Source organism: Kogia breviceps, chromosome 16, assembly GCF_026419965.1.
Source record: "Kogia breviceps isolate mKogBre1 chromosome 16, mKogBre1 haplotype 1, whole genome shotgun sequence".
NCBI classification, from domain to species: Eukaryota; Metazoa; Chordata; class Mammalia; order Artiodactyla; family Physeteridae; genus Kogia; species Kogia breviceps.
In genome coordinates, this window is record NC_081325.1 from 4,615,009 (window position 1) to 4,629,542 (window position 14,534).

Here is a 14,534-nt window from a genome sequence, read left to right on the forward strand (position 1 = left end):
TTGGTGAATGGTGTTGAAAAGCAGGTTTCACTATTCTTAGACAAAATTCCCGTTTCACAGCAGGGTTCCAAAAGCTTCCCACAGGCTGCGGTAAGGATGCCAAAGAAAAGCACATTTTTCAGCAACAGCCAATATAGAGAAGAGGGAGGAAAAGACTCAACAGCCCACCTGAGACATGAACAAAGGAAATGAAGATAGTCCCAGTGAAAGACAATACAATGGCCCTGAAACACTCAGAGTTCACTCCAGAGAAATGTCAATTGCAACGGTACTGAGACAGCGTTTTCCGCCATGAGATGAGCAAAGGAGCAGAGGAGTTCGGCGACACTGTGTTAGTGAGGGGTCGGGAACAAGGCAGTTTCTAGGGGGGTGCAAATGGGGACAATGTCCATGGAGGCCAAGTTGGCAAGAGCCCAAAATTTGTGATGCCCATAACATTTTGTTTTGGCCAATCCATTTCAAGAAATTTGTTTACTAGATACATGCATGTGTCCAATAGTCTAGGTTCACAGTTATTCACTGAAACATGGAAATAAACTGATGTTCATTACTAGGAAACTGGTTTATATAATATGCTACAACCATAGAACAGAATACTACACAGCCATTAAAAAGAAGGAAAAAGGGTGGAAACAACACAAATGTCCATTGACAGATGAATGGATAAACCCAGTGCGGTATATGCATACAATGGAATATTATTCAGCCATTAAAAGGAAATGAAATCCTGATATTTGCTATAACATGGATAAGCCTTGAGGATATTAGGCTAAGTAAATAAGCCAGACACAAAAGGATAACATTTGGTCTTCCCTGGTGGCGCAGTGGTTGAGGGTCCGCCTGCCGATGCAGGGGACGCGGGTTCGTGCCCCGGTCCGGGAGGATCCCACGTGCCGCGGAGCGGCTGGGCCCGTGAGCCGTGGCCGCTGAGCCTGCGCGTCCGGAGCCTGCGCTCCGCAACGGGAGAGGCCACAGCGGTGAGAGGCCCGTGTACCGCAGAAAAAAAAAAAAAAAGATAACATTTATATGATTCTACTCATTCTGAGATAGTTAAAAGAGTCAAATTCTTAGAGGGAGAAAGTAGAATGGTGGTAAGCAGGGGCTGGGGGTAGAGGGAGTTATTGTTTAATGGGTACAGAGTTTCAGCTGGGATGATGAAAAAGTTCTAGTAATAAATGGTGGTACGGTTGCACAACAATGTGAATGTGTGTAATGCCACAGGGCTGTACACTTAAAAATGGAAAATTTCATGTTATGTATGTTTTACCACAATAAAAATAAAAGAATGAAGAAGTGTTTTATGTACTGATATGAAATATATCATTAATACAACATATATCATAATATGTCAAATATACCATAATATATCATCTCTGAAATATATCATTAAGTAAAAACAAAAGATCCAGAATACTATGTATACTATGTCAATACTCGTGTAAAAAATAGAGGGGGATAGAAGAAAACATATTTCCTTACACAGGCGCAGACTTTCTCTGAAGCATATGGAAAAACTGGTAATACCAGCCCCTCCCAGAGGGGCGGCTGGGTGACCTGGAAGGGTTAGTGGGGTGAAAGGCTGGAGGAGAGAGGAGATTACTTTTCAGCAGATGCTGTTTCATAACCCTCTAATTTTATAGCATGTAAATAAATTATATATTTTTTAAAATAAAAACAATTTTAAAATTTTAATTAATATAATTTTTAAAAATTTTTAATAAATTTTTTCTTGCTTTCCTAAAAGCTGCCATCTTTCCCACTATGAAAATCCACGTTTTAGATAATCAGTTTACTAAACATAGATTTTTAGTAAACTAGTGGGATATATCTTTACATTCAATTAGCAATTAAACTATCAGGAACACTACATTTTTAATATAAAACCACTTGAATAAAAATATTAACAAAGGACGTTGTTTTCTATCATATGTCTAATTCATACATTGCTTTCAGCCCAACTACTTGGGCTAAATCTTTCTCACCCCTCATCACCTGTCCTCATATATCAGACACCAATGGAAATTCCAGAAGCACCTTTTCCAAGGATGAACTCTTTGAAAGGGAAGGCCCCGCCCTCCTTCCGGTCCACCCTGGCATCCCCTGGTCCCACTGTGGCTCCCCTGGTGTCCATGACCCTGCTGGCTGGTATCTTCCCTCCAGCAGCCGCGATGCCCACGTTACTAAGCACATCACTCCGCAACTAAAACAAAGTGCCGCTGACTAGATGATGGCAGATATCATACTCATAAAATCCTGATAATACTATCTCTTGTTGCCTTTAGAAGAGGCTACTGACTCCTAAACAACTTCTGATTAGAGTTCCACTAAAAAGTATAGTTTTTATAAGAAACTCTATCATCGGTCAACATTCTTTGAAAATTCTTTTCTTTCTTTTTTTTTTTTTTTTTTTTTTTTGTGTGTGTGTGTGTGTGTGGTACCCGGGCCTCTCACTGTTGTGGCCCCTCCCGCTGCGGAGCGCAGGCGCAGCGGCCACGGCCTCACGGGCCCAGCCGCTCCGCGGCACGTGGGATCTTCCCGGACCGGGGCACGAACCCGCGTCCCCTGCATCGGCGGGCGGACTCTCAACCACTGCGCCACCAGGGAAGCCCCACTTTTCTCATTTTTTAACAGGAAAAAAAAAAGTCTTAGGTCATTTTCTAAAGGAATTTTCCCTTTTCCTTTTTTAAAAAAAACAGTTTCTCACTGCTGATGGCATTTTGACTTTTCTTGATTATTATCCTCATATCTTAACTTACAGCTCGCAGTGTAGCTTTGAAGATTGGCCGATTTGAAATTAAAATTTGCACAGCTGTTATTTATTGCGGGGGGGGGGAGTGTTTATACTTTAGATCATCAAAATACCAAGATTTCCACGTCCAGGGCTTTACCTCCCAACTTGTCAAGACTTAATTGCATAACCAAATTCTTACTGGTCAAATCATGTCTTTTAGGGGGAAAAATGCCTCATTCAGTGGCTGATGGCCTAAGTTGGCGGAAGACAAACACTGTTGAAAGAATGACTTGTTTGGGCAGATTCCCAGAGCTAATAGTGATTAATATGATATTTAATGTTAGAAGTGCTTAAACTTTACTCCAGAGAATATATTCCCACAATCAGGGGAACCGCTGATTTTCACATTATTCCAGCTATCTTTCATCCCACAAAAAAACATGGGTATCTTAGAGATAATGTGGTTCCTCATGTTCAAGTGACATACATATTCAAGAACTAGACAGCAAAAATTCTTCTTTTCTTTTCTTTTTTTTTTTCTTCTGAGGTTGGACACCAGCTTTGCCACTTATTCAGTGTGTCCTCTGACAGGTGATGTAACTTCTCCATGTCTCACTTTACTAACTTCCAACATAAAAGCAACAACAGCTCCAAATACCATAAATACATCAATGTCCGGTTCACAGTCGGCACTCATTAATGTTATTTCCCTTTCTTTAAAGAAAAAAAAAAAATCAATGACATGTTTTTATGCTAAGAATTAAGTGTATCCCACTACCGTTCTCAAAACTGTAACCAACACAGTCAGAAATGTTGTTAGTTTCTCCACTCCTTAGCTTGTGAAACACTATCAAATGCTTCTACCCGGTTGTAACACAGGTGAGACGGAATTAGTTATCTCTGATGGGAAAGGAAGCAAAGTACCGAGCTAGAATTCCTTCTAATGATCTCTCTGATCCAGAGAAAGGAAATAAAGGTCCATCGCTTGGATCTTGGACAGAAATGTTTTCAAAGGGAAAACTGTACATACATCTCATGCTGATGGTATGGGTACACTCAGCTTATAAACCAGAACATTCTTGTTTAACTACAGATCATAGTATGCATTTCAGATCGTAACATGCATCTTTCCTAAGATTTGCCTAATCGGAAGCTTTTGAGAAATGTTTGTGTGGATTTCTCTTTTTCCTTTCAAAATAAATAAATAAATATATAATTAGAAAGGAGAAAAAGTTTCTAAAATACCACATTTACTACCTAAATGGAGACACTACAAGGAAACCTGATACATAAGATCGCAAGATGATAAATTCTATAAACTAAGAGATCTATTTTCACTAGCCAGATTCAAGTGTAGGTTCCATTCAGTTTCATCCCCTTGTTCATTTAAAGTATAAATCCAAAATACCAAAATTCCAAACTTTTCAAAATTTCCTGCTCCGTGTAAAGTGACCAAGAATTGTCCTTCACTTTGCGTATGCTGTAATTCACTGCACAGGGAGATCCTTCCGTGTTTCCAATCCAAGGAACTTACAGGCATTTGATCTGGGGACGCGTCCTGGGATGCTCTCCTTGAGATGCGACGTAATAACAATAAAAACAGCTTCCCTGGCCTGATGGCTTCTCAAGGCTGAGATCTCACAGCCAAGACATGGAAGCCAAGAGCATGTGGAGACAACTTTATTTTTACAGAGGCATGAAACAAAAGAATCAGTCAAGGAAAACTGAGAAATTCTCACCTCTAAACCTTCTCCTAGAGACACTCCCAACCTTGTATGTGGGCGCGGGGAGGAGACAGCATCGCTGACTGTGACAGACTCACGCGAGCGCCAGGAGGCTCGCAAAGAAAAGGCAAAGCGGTGGACACCTGACCAGCCGTCGGGATTCTTAGAGGGGACACATCCCATTTTAGGCTGCCTTTCAGAAAGGGCAGAAGTCCAGAACACGACGGGACCTCAGAAATCATCTAATCAAGTCCCTCCTCTTACAGGTAACAACTCTCGGGGAATTTCGCTTTTTGCTAAAATTGGTGAATTTGCATTAGAGATGCTATTCGTACCCAGGTCTCCCCACCTTCCTCTAATGCTCCTTCCTCTACGCCTTGGCTGTCTGGATAAAATTCCCAGTTGCCCTGCTCTTATTTCGCAAAGGCTTGCTGCCCAAACATACATTTCACCTGCTTCAAGTTCAGCGTATATTGTCCTTACAAACAGGATGTCCAGAACTGGTCCCTGGGCCAGCCCCAAATACCTAACACGAGCACAAGAAACAGTGGTGTGCTAAAAATCGCCTGCAAACCTAACTCCCTACAACAGGATTGACAGTGCCAACTGCAGGTGCCAGGACCCATGGAATCAGAGACTCTATTCTCCCTGCAGTGGAGCCTCCAGCTCCAGGTCACTGCTGATCATCATGGCGGAGGGGGGTCTGGGCCCCAGTGGGTGAGGAGTACGGAGCTCAGGAGTGGGGAGCACAGAGCTTCCAGGGGTATAACCGCAGGGGGCACGTCCGTATCCCAGAGCTGGCTTCCCAGCCGCCATGTTTATTGTCTTCCCTTGGTCTCAGGGCAAGGACCACTTGCCGGTGCCCTAACCTGTCACCACCTAGGGTCTGGACCACTTTTCTTCTCCTCTCTGCCCTGCTGTGGCCATCCACACAGTCTCCCGTTCTTATGTTGCCTACGTATCCTTCTGTCCTTGAAATGAACGCTCAGCCAGTCTTTTTATGGCTCTCCAAGGATTTATGAACTCTATCCACGATGAGACAGTAGAAATGGTTCCCTCTCCTGCTCCTTCAGCCCAGTCCCTCCTTTATTTCCATCAAATCCGGAGGGAGCTCCCAGGAGTATAAAGGCTTCGAATCCCGTGGCCAGATTCACCCCGGTTTAGACTCGTCTGAGATAGGATTTCTTGAGCATCCTCACTGGGAAAGCAGGACAGGGCCAGGTGAAGGGGCTGGGGTGATGCGAACTTGGAGGAGAGCTGCACCTGCGAAGCCACAGCGAGGAAAGAGGGTGCCTAACCCCCCCCACGTTCACAGCAGCACCACTCACAACAGTCAAGACACGGAAGCAACTTAAATGTCCGTCAGCAGAGGAATGGGTAAGCAAGATGTGGCACATACACACAACGGAATACTATTCAGCCGTACAAAGAATGAAATAATGCCATTTGCAGCTACATGGATGGGCCTAGAGATTCTCAGACTAAGTGAAGTAAGTCAGACAAAGACAGCTACCATACGATGTCACTTATATGTGGAATCTTAAAAAGTGATACAAATGAGCTTGTTTACAAAACAGAAATAGACTCACAGACTTAGAAAACAAACTTACAGTTACCAAAGGGGAAACATGGTGGGAAGGGATAAATTAGGAGTTTGGGATTAACACATACACACTACGATATGTAAAATAGATAATCAACAAGGACCTACTGTAGAGCACAGGGAACTCTACCTATATGGGAAAAGAAGCTGAAAGATATAGATATAGATATGGATAGATAGCTATAGATAGATAGATATATCTGAATCACTTTGCTGTACACCTGAAACTAACACACACATTGTAAGTCAACGAGATTCCAATATAAAATAAAAATTTTTTGAACATAAAGAAAATAACGAAAAAAAAAAAGAGGATGCAATTCTCTGGCTGCTGAGCCCACCTCGAGCAGCGGTTCCTAGTGTCTGGAGCACACCTACCAGAGTGTACACGACAGAGCCTTGAACTGTGCTTCCTTATTTTCACATCTGCTTACCCGGAACTAGAGCGTCAGCTGCTTCAGGAGAAAGTCCATGACACGTCTTCTCATGCCCTGCAGCCTGAGAAGATCGTGAATGACTGGTAAATACTCCCTGAAAGCCTGGGAACGTCCGGGCCACTTCAAGGCCATGACCTTCTCCAGGAGCAGGGGAATGCAGGGTACTTCACTAGGTCAAAACCTGGGGAAGTCACATACAGCCACGAACAGCAGCTCCTCCTCTCTCTTCATACATCAGCGTTGGCTTCTTTTCTCCTACGTTGAGGGGAGTGCCTCTGAGGGGAGATCTTCATGAAAGGTGCTCTAGAAGCAGCCGCTGAACAGAGCGACCCACCTCCTGGACCTGCGCCAGCCGATATGCACAACGGACCAGGGAGACCAATGTCCGGCTTGAATCAGAAGGGGAGGTGTATAGTTAGCCCTTCAGGAACTTGCACTAACTTCCAAGGCTGACTTTTCGTACCCCAGGCACTAGCATCCAGCCCCTCACTGATTAAGCACGCACTGCTCTGAGGAGGACACATTCCTTTTGGGCTGGGATAGTGATAGCTGGTTCGCACATGAACCTGTTTCTGAAACCACCCATTGTGGAAAGCTGCTGGATCTAGCCAGGATATGGAAGCAACCTACATGCCCATCGACAGAGGACTGGATAAAGAAGATGTGGCACATATATACAATGGAATATTACTCACCCATAAAAAGAAATGAGATTGAGTTATTTGCAGTGAGGTGGATGGACCTAGAGTCTGTCCTACAGAGTGAAGTAGGTCAGAAAGAGAAAAACAAATACCGTATGCTAACACATATATATGGAATCTAAAAAAGAAGAAAATGGTTCTGAAGAACCTAGGGGCAGGACAGGAATAAAGACGCAGGCGTAGAGAATGGACTTGAGGACACGGGGAGGGGGAAGGGTAAGCTGGGACGAAGTGAGAGAGTGGCGTGGACATGTATACACTACCAAACGTAAGATAGTCAGCTAGTGGGAAGCAGCCACATAGCACAGGGAGATCAGCTCGGTGCTTTGTGACCCCCTAGAGGGGTGGGATAGGGAGGGTGGGAGGGAGGGAGACGCAAGAGGGAGGAGATATGGGGAAATATGTATATGTATAGCTGATTCACTTTGTTATAAAGCAGAAACTAACACACCCTTGTAAAGCAATTATACTCCAATAAAGATGTTTAAAAAAAAACGAAAGCTTCTAGATCCCATCCAAAGAGCACATTTTGAAAGCTTTTGGTATCCCTGGAAAAAGCTTCCCCAAGTGTACGGGATACACATTCTTCCGTAAGGATATTTCAGAATAGAGTCCAGGGGCTCGCGATTAGAAGTTAATAGGACAGCCCTCAAAAGTCACAACTCAAGCAAGTGCAGTGAAGACATAAAACACAACCCACAACTCAGGATGGTGAGGGGAGGCTTCCCTGGGACTGTGATAGAAACAGATTTCGTCACAATGGACAGTTTCCATTCAACTTACCAAAAAGAGCCAAGAAACGACGTATTAAGACTCTTTTAGCAAATGACAAGCTATTCAATGCAAAACAGTGGCCACCCACGCTCTACCTTTTCTGATGGCCAAATATGAAGTAATGAAGGAAATCGAGGAAACAAACAAAAGTCCTTTGAGACCCTGATGTTTGGTGAATACCGAAACCTTTATTGCAGGAAACCCTGGAACCTTCTCGGGCTATCTGGAAACCTAGCCTGGATTCCTGCCTTCACAAAGCAGGTTCTGTGGAGTCCAGCCAAGGGCCAGGCACTGGCTACAAGACCTGCAGCCTTCCCTCCGGTCCCTGATATTCTATGACTACAGCATTTTCATAATTTGAGTCTTTGCAATACATTCCAATTATAACCTTGTAAGTTGTTCAGTGCCTCAGAGAAAACCTTCAAATTCTTCTGGCTACCTTCCACGCTCTGAAACACGATGCTGAGCATATCTGGTTAGACATAAGCATGGAAAATGCCATGCAGATGGGAGGTTGCCCTAGCTTTTATCTTCATGGCTCTGAGGGTTGTAAACTCCACGCTTCCCTGTCCTTTCAGTACTGTGATTTCGTTTTCATTGCATTTATCATGCTACCCAGGCAGTGCACGCGACTCAAATCACTCCACGGCACTAAAAAAGGCAGAGACACAGGTCACACCTAGCTGGAAACGGGGGTCATCATCAGCTTTGCCTGCCCTCGTCAAAATGTGACACGGTTGGAAGCTGGCCCTGCAGAGGTGAGAGTGAAAATAAAGTAGAAAGCGAGCTAAATACAGAAGGGTTCAGTTCTGAATCTCTCTGTTTTCTTTATACGTCCGGTGGAATATACTGTAGTCAAAAAAAAAAACTGTCACAAGTCCCCCAAACGTCGATCGGTGCCAGGAGAAAAAACTAATGGGAACCGTAAAGCAATTGAAATGTCTTGTCTTCTGGGCCATAGACCAAGTTCACTTTCCTTAGTCTCTATTATGGGCTGAAATGAGTTCCCTCAAAATTCATCTGCTGAGGTCCTAACCCCCAGAACCTCCCAGCGCAACTGTGTTTGGCGGCTGGGGCCTTTAAAGGGGCAATTATGGTCAAATGAGGTCAGATGGGTGGGCCCTAATCCAATGTGACAGGTGTCATAACAAGAGATTAGGACAGAGACACACACGGAGGTAGGGCCAGATGAGGACACAGCAAAGAGGAGGCGTCAGCCGGCCAAGGAGAGAGTTCTCCGAAGAAACCCACCCTGCTGACTTCCAGCCTCCACAGCTGTGACACAGTAAATGTCTGTGGTTTAAGCCTGCCAGTCCGGGATACTTTGCTACGGAAGCCCTAGTAGACTAGCACCCCCCCACCCCCCCACGCACACCGGGTCTCTCCGCTACCAATTTTGAACACTGGTTCCCCCTTCCTCCTGCCCTACCTCTTTCTTTACTTGTCTTTTAAAAGAGCTTCCCTCGCCTTCTTCCCAGACAGAGGGCGACCCTGCGGGAGGTGAGAGGGACAGAAGGCGTTCTGCGCCCGGACTCCCCAGCTCTGTCTAGAGGCTCAGGCCCCCAGAGCTCAGAGGCGTGTCTGGTTTGCAAGGGCATCACCTGACTTCATCGGAAGATGTGACTCTCCCTCGCTGGGTGACTCTGACCAAGTCGCTCAACTTCTCTGAGCTTCTGTTTTCTCATACATTAAAAAAAAAAAAAAAAAAAAAACGGGTGATGTGAATTCCTTTGAAGGGGTTCAGAACGAGACTCCCCAAAAGGTGCCACTTCGGCGCGTGGATTGTTTTGAGCTCAAGAGAATCGGGGTCCAAGAGACCCAGGAGGGGCTTGTTACCTCCCCTTCAGTTTCCTAAAGGAATTGAGACTGGGGCCAGACTCAGAGAGACAGAGCTATTTCCAGAGATCACTTTTATCTGAATGACCTACCTATATGGCAGGGCAACCATCAACTTACCAAACACCTGTCTTCCTATTGTCCTGTGAATGACCCTCCCGCCCTTGGAAGCCTCAGGCCCCCATCCCGGTCCTCAGCTCAGGATGGTATAGAAGCCTCAGCTGCCCGACTTGCCCTTGGGTCTCATATCTTTGGGACTCCGCTACGTACGTAACTAATTTGTTTTTCTCCTGTTAATCTTTCCTCTCCCCAGAGGGGAGAGGAAAAAGTTTCCCTCCCCTACACTTTCAGGGTTGTTGTGAGGTTCAATTAAGATAACACACTGGAAAATACTTAAATACTAGTCACCGTAAGTCTGGTTAATTCTTTTCTTACCTCCTGTGATCATCTGTGGATAATTAATTTGGGGAAAAATTTCTATCTGCAAAATACGTACTACCTAGAATTTTATAGTGAGGTATCATGGAAAAAAATAATCAACAAATAATTAGAACTTCTGTGACTCTGAATAGTATACATTTTAAAGGATTATTTCTTCTACTCTATAATTTGTTGGCCTGATAAAGTTTATTTTTGTTTCTCTTGCCAGTTAATATTTATGAAGAGTGTTGTAGCTGGTGTTAAGAGAAAGATTCTAAAGACACAAAAGATCTGGCTCCTGCCTTCATCAATCCTGCAATCTATTCAGGAAAATAATATTTTAACTGTAAAAACGCTTATGAAATTAGTTCAACGTGGTTTTCAGGGCTGTGATGGGGTATATGGAGCCAAATCTCACTGCAGGTCAAGCCAGGTACATACCTGAACTTTTTGTTGTTGTTGTTGTTCGTTTTGTTAAATTAATTTATTTTTCTTTTTGGCTGCATTAGGTCTTCGTTGCTGTGTGTGGGCTTTCTCTAGTTGCAGTGAGTGGAGGCTACTCTTTGTTGCAGTGCGCCGGCTTCTCGTTGCTGTGGCTTCTCTTGTTGCAGAGCACGGGCTCTAGGCGCACGGACTTCAGTAGTTGTGGCACGCGGGCACAGTAGTTGTGGCTCGCGGGCTCTAGAACGCAGGCTCAGTAGTTGTGGCGCACGGGCTTAGTTGCTCCGTGGCATGTGGGATCTTCCCGGACCATGGCTCGAACCCGTGTCCCCTGAATTGGCAGGCAGATTCTTAACCTCTGTGCTACCAGGGAAGCCTTACCTGAACTTTTTAGGAAAACTTTCCACACAGAAATTTCCAGTTATCACCTATCTAAAGACAATGCCAGAAGAAGCTAACAAATCTGATTGAAAACATTTAAAATCAGGAAAGGTAATAAAAACCTGAATGCTAACGAAGTAATGTATTTTGCTTTAAAGAAATCGAATTGTGTAACAATTTGTACAACAGAACCCTTTAACACACAAGTACCTGGGCTTCCCTGGTGGTGCAGTGGTTAAGAATCCACCTGCCAACGCAGGGGACATGGCTTCGAGCCCTGGTCCGGGAAGATCCCACATGCCTTGGAGCAACTAAGCCCGTGAGCTACAACTACCGAGCCCGCGTGCTGCAACTACTGAAGCCCATATGCCTAGAGCCCCTGCTCTGCACCAAGAGAAGCCACCGCAATGAGAAGCCCGCGCACCGCAACGAAGAGTAGCCCCCGCTCGCCGCAACTAGAGAAAGCCCACATGCAGCAACAAAGATCCAGTGCAGCCAAAAATAAATAAATAAGTAAATTTTAAAAAAAAATACACAAGTACCTCCAATATTCTTAAAACACGATTTGAATAACCAAATCTTACTTTTCTCATTAACTACTTGGGAACCCCTGAAAACAAGATTATTGACGATAGCAACATTTCAGTAGAAAAACCATACATTCTTGAGAAATGCAATTCATATCTGACTTTTTAAATACCTGACTTTAAAAACAGCTCAATCAAAAAGGAAACTGCATAGCTGTTCTTTTTTTTTTTTTTGGTGGAAATTCACAAAATTCAAAATATGGTAATTTGGTTAGTAGGGACATAGGGTCAAAATGGCTTAATGCTTCAGAAGCCGCATGTCTTAGGAGCCATATTTGAATTTGGATCCTGACTTTACCACTTACTGACTGTTAAGTCCTGGGCCATATTACTGTACTTTTATGAGTGTCATCTTCCTCGTATTTTATTTATTTATTTATTTTTTGCGGTACGCGGGCCTCTCACTGTTGTGGCCTCTCCCGTTGCGGGGCACAGGCTCCGGACGCGCAGGCGCAGCGGCCACGGCTCACGGGCCCAGCCGCTCCGCGGCACGTGGGATCTTCCCGGACCGGGGCACGAACCCGCGTCCCCTGCGTCGGCAGGCGGACTCTCAACCACTGCGCCACCAGGGAAGCCCCTTTTCTCGTATTTTAAATGACTACATTTGCCTTGAAAGGACAAGAATAATCAGTGCACCTCTCCTGGCCAGTAGCAAGGGTCATCCTGGGTGGAATTTCTAGATGAGAAAGTATCATAGTGGATTCTGATGACTTCCCAGCCTTTGTCTCTCCCTAAACGGTGAATTTTTCTGACGCAACTTTGTGTGTCCCTCCCACCACTTACTCCTCTTCCCTGGAGTCTAGCAAGGTACACAGTACTTATCAGAACCTCAATCTATGTCTGATGAATGAATACAGAAATAAATAAATAATACGTAGATAATTTTTAAATGGAGGAAGAGGAAGAAATAAACTAGTGTGTGGAACACATCTTAAGTACTGGTAACGGACCCGTGTCTTTGGCGATTTAAATCCGGAGAAAGAGATGAAAAACACCAAAAGAAACTTTTAGCTGTAGGAGGATAAAAGGAAAAAAGAGTAGGGGGAAGTACTACGGTCGCTGTCAGTCACTGCTCTGGAAAAGGTCATGCAAAGTCCTTGTCAACTTTATTCTGTAGTGTAGAGCTAAAACAACCTTTAAAATAAGAAGCCAAAATGATCTGGCACATTTACATGCAAGAAAATACCCAGTGAAATAAAATGAAATTAATTCTCTCACGTGCATTGTGAGAGTCGTGTCTTTTTAAGATGCGACTGTCTGAATTTTTAATACTGCTGTCTGTTGTATGCGCTTTTCTTTAGCAAAGATTTTGGTTAATATGTCGGAAAGGCCGAAGGTCAATTCGTTTTCATGGATCCAAACCATGTACTCCATTTTATTTTTAAACATGATAATAATTAAGGAATATCCTTGAAAACGAGGAAACTACACGTTTTTGTTGTTGCTTTAGAAAGGAATATCTTCTTTTTCACGTCTTCCATCAGACCACAATCCGAGTATTTTCAAAAGAAGAGTATTATGGCATTGGGTAGGCGGTAGCCGAGAAGACTGACTCCCTAACCAAAGGACAGCGCTGCCAATAGGCTGAAGTTAACTGCCAAGAAACGAGCGTCAAAGAAACCCCAGACTCGGTGGCTGGTGCTCGGAGAAGCTCCCGGAGACGCCGCGAGCCCCTCCCCGCACCCTTCCGTCGCCCGGCAACCCGGGCACGCCGTGGCTCGGCCCCGCCCCCGCTGCCATGGCGACGCATGCTGCGGCTCGGCCCCGCCCCCGCTGCCATGGCGACACGGGCCGCCGGCGGGTGCTCGCGCCTCCCGGGCGCAGCGTGGCGCTTGCGCTGCACCTGCTGGGGCCGCGGCAACTTCTCAAACCTTCAGCTCACCCGGCGCTCCGCTCCCCCTCGCCTCCTCTCTCCCTCGCTTCAGAAAGTGTGCCACGGACGCAGGAGTTCAGCCACCTGCTGCTGGGTGGTCCCCTCCCCAAAAGTGAGGGAGGGGTGACCACCGGCACAGAAAACCCGCCTACCTTTCTCAGCATTCCTGCACGTTAGCGGGGCTCTCTTGAGGGACTGCCCACTCCGCGCCGAGCTCCGGTGGGCAGGAAGTCACGGGGAAGCAGGCGGGGAACTCGGCCCCGGCGGGCGCCGCCGCGAAGGCCCCTGCGCCCCCCTCATTTGCAGGGCAAAGGGCGGGACCTTCGGGCCCCTCGGGCCGGAGACGGTGAACCCGTCCGGTTGCTACCTTCCCGGCCGGAGTTCAGACTGGCTCTGAAGAGCTGTTCAGACTCCACGTTTCCCGGGCGACGAACATCCAGCGGCTCCTCTGCCGCGGCGAGCGCGCCTCCGCGCCCCGGGGCTGTGCTATTGTTCGCCCGCCCGTGCAGGGCGTGGTACAGGCTGGGAGCGGCCCGGAGCCGTTTCAGGCAGACAGGGTGAATTTCTTGCAGGGTTTTCCTCCGGCTTCCTCCCAGCCCCTTACTGTTGCATATTCATAAGAAGGCGGGGCCGCTTGCCGTCTCTTTTGAATCCTCGGGGTTGAGGAAGCCGAGGCGAAGAAGAGGGGACGATTCGATTTGGAAACAAACACTTAAGAGGAGGACAGGGTGGGGAGGAAGTGGTAACATAAATAAGCAAACACAGGAGTCCTGTTTCACAGTTTCTTTCCCCACCTTCAGGCTTCGAGGGCGCACACACACACACACACACACACACACACACACACACACACGACCTTCCTCCATTCCTGAAGTGAGCAAAGGAAACTTCAAGGAGGACCTCACTAAATCCCTTGGTCCTAATTATAGTAGTAGACTAACTGGGAAATCTGGGGGGAGGCGAGGATTTTTAACAGATGCTTCATGGCAGTTAAAAATTATATATGCAGACCTTACTAATTACAGT

At 45.8% G+C, this 14,534-nt stretch overlaps 1 protein-coding gene across 2 annotated transcripts in view; it reads right to left on the reverse strand.

The window, feature by feature from the left end:
• The window catches only part of SPATA13 (spermatogenesis associated 13), a 264,206-nt gene that overhangs the window by 245,551 nt on the left and 4,121 nt on the right, over positions 1-14,534 (reverse strand). Inside the window, exon 1 of one of the 2 annotated variants that reach the window (XM_067016355.1) lies at positions 13,661-14,093. The exons of the other annotated variant lie outside the window; for it this stretch is intronic. Within the exon in view, the coding sequence (XP_066872456.1) occupies positions 13,661-13,672 (12 nt within the window). The 5' untranslated portion in view covers positions 13,673-14,093. Of the gene's footprint in view, positions 1-13,660; positions 14,094-14,534 lie in introns of those variants that run through there. 2 annotated transcript variants of the gene reach the window in all.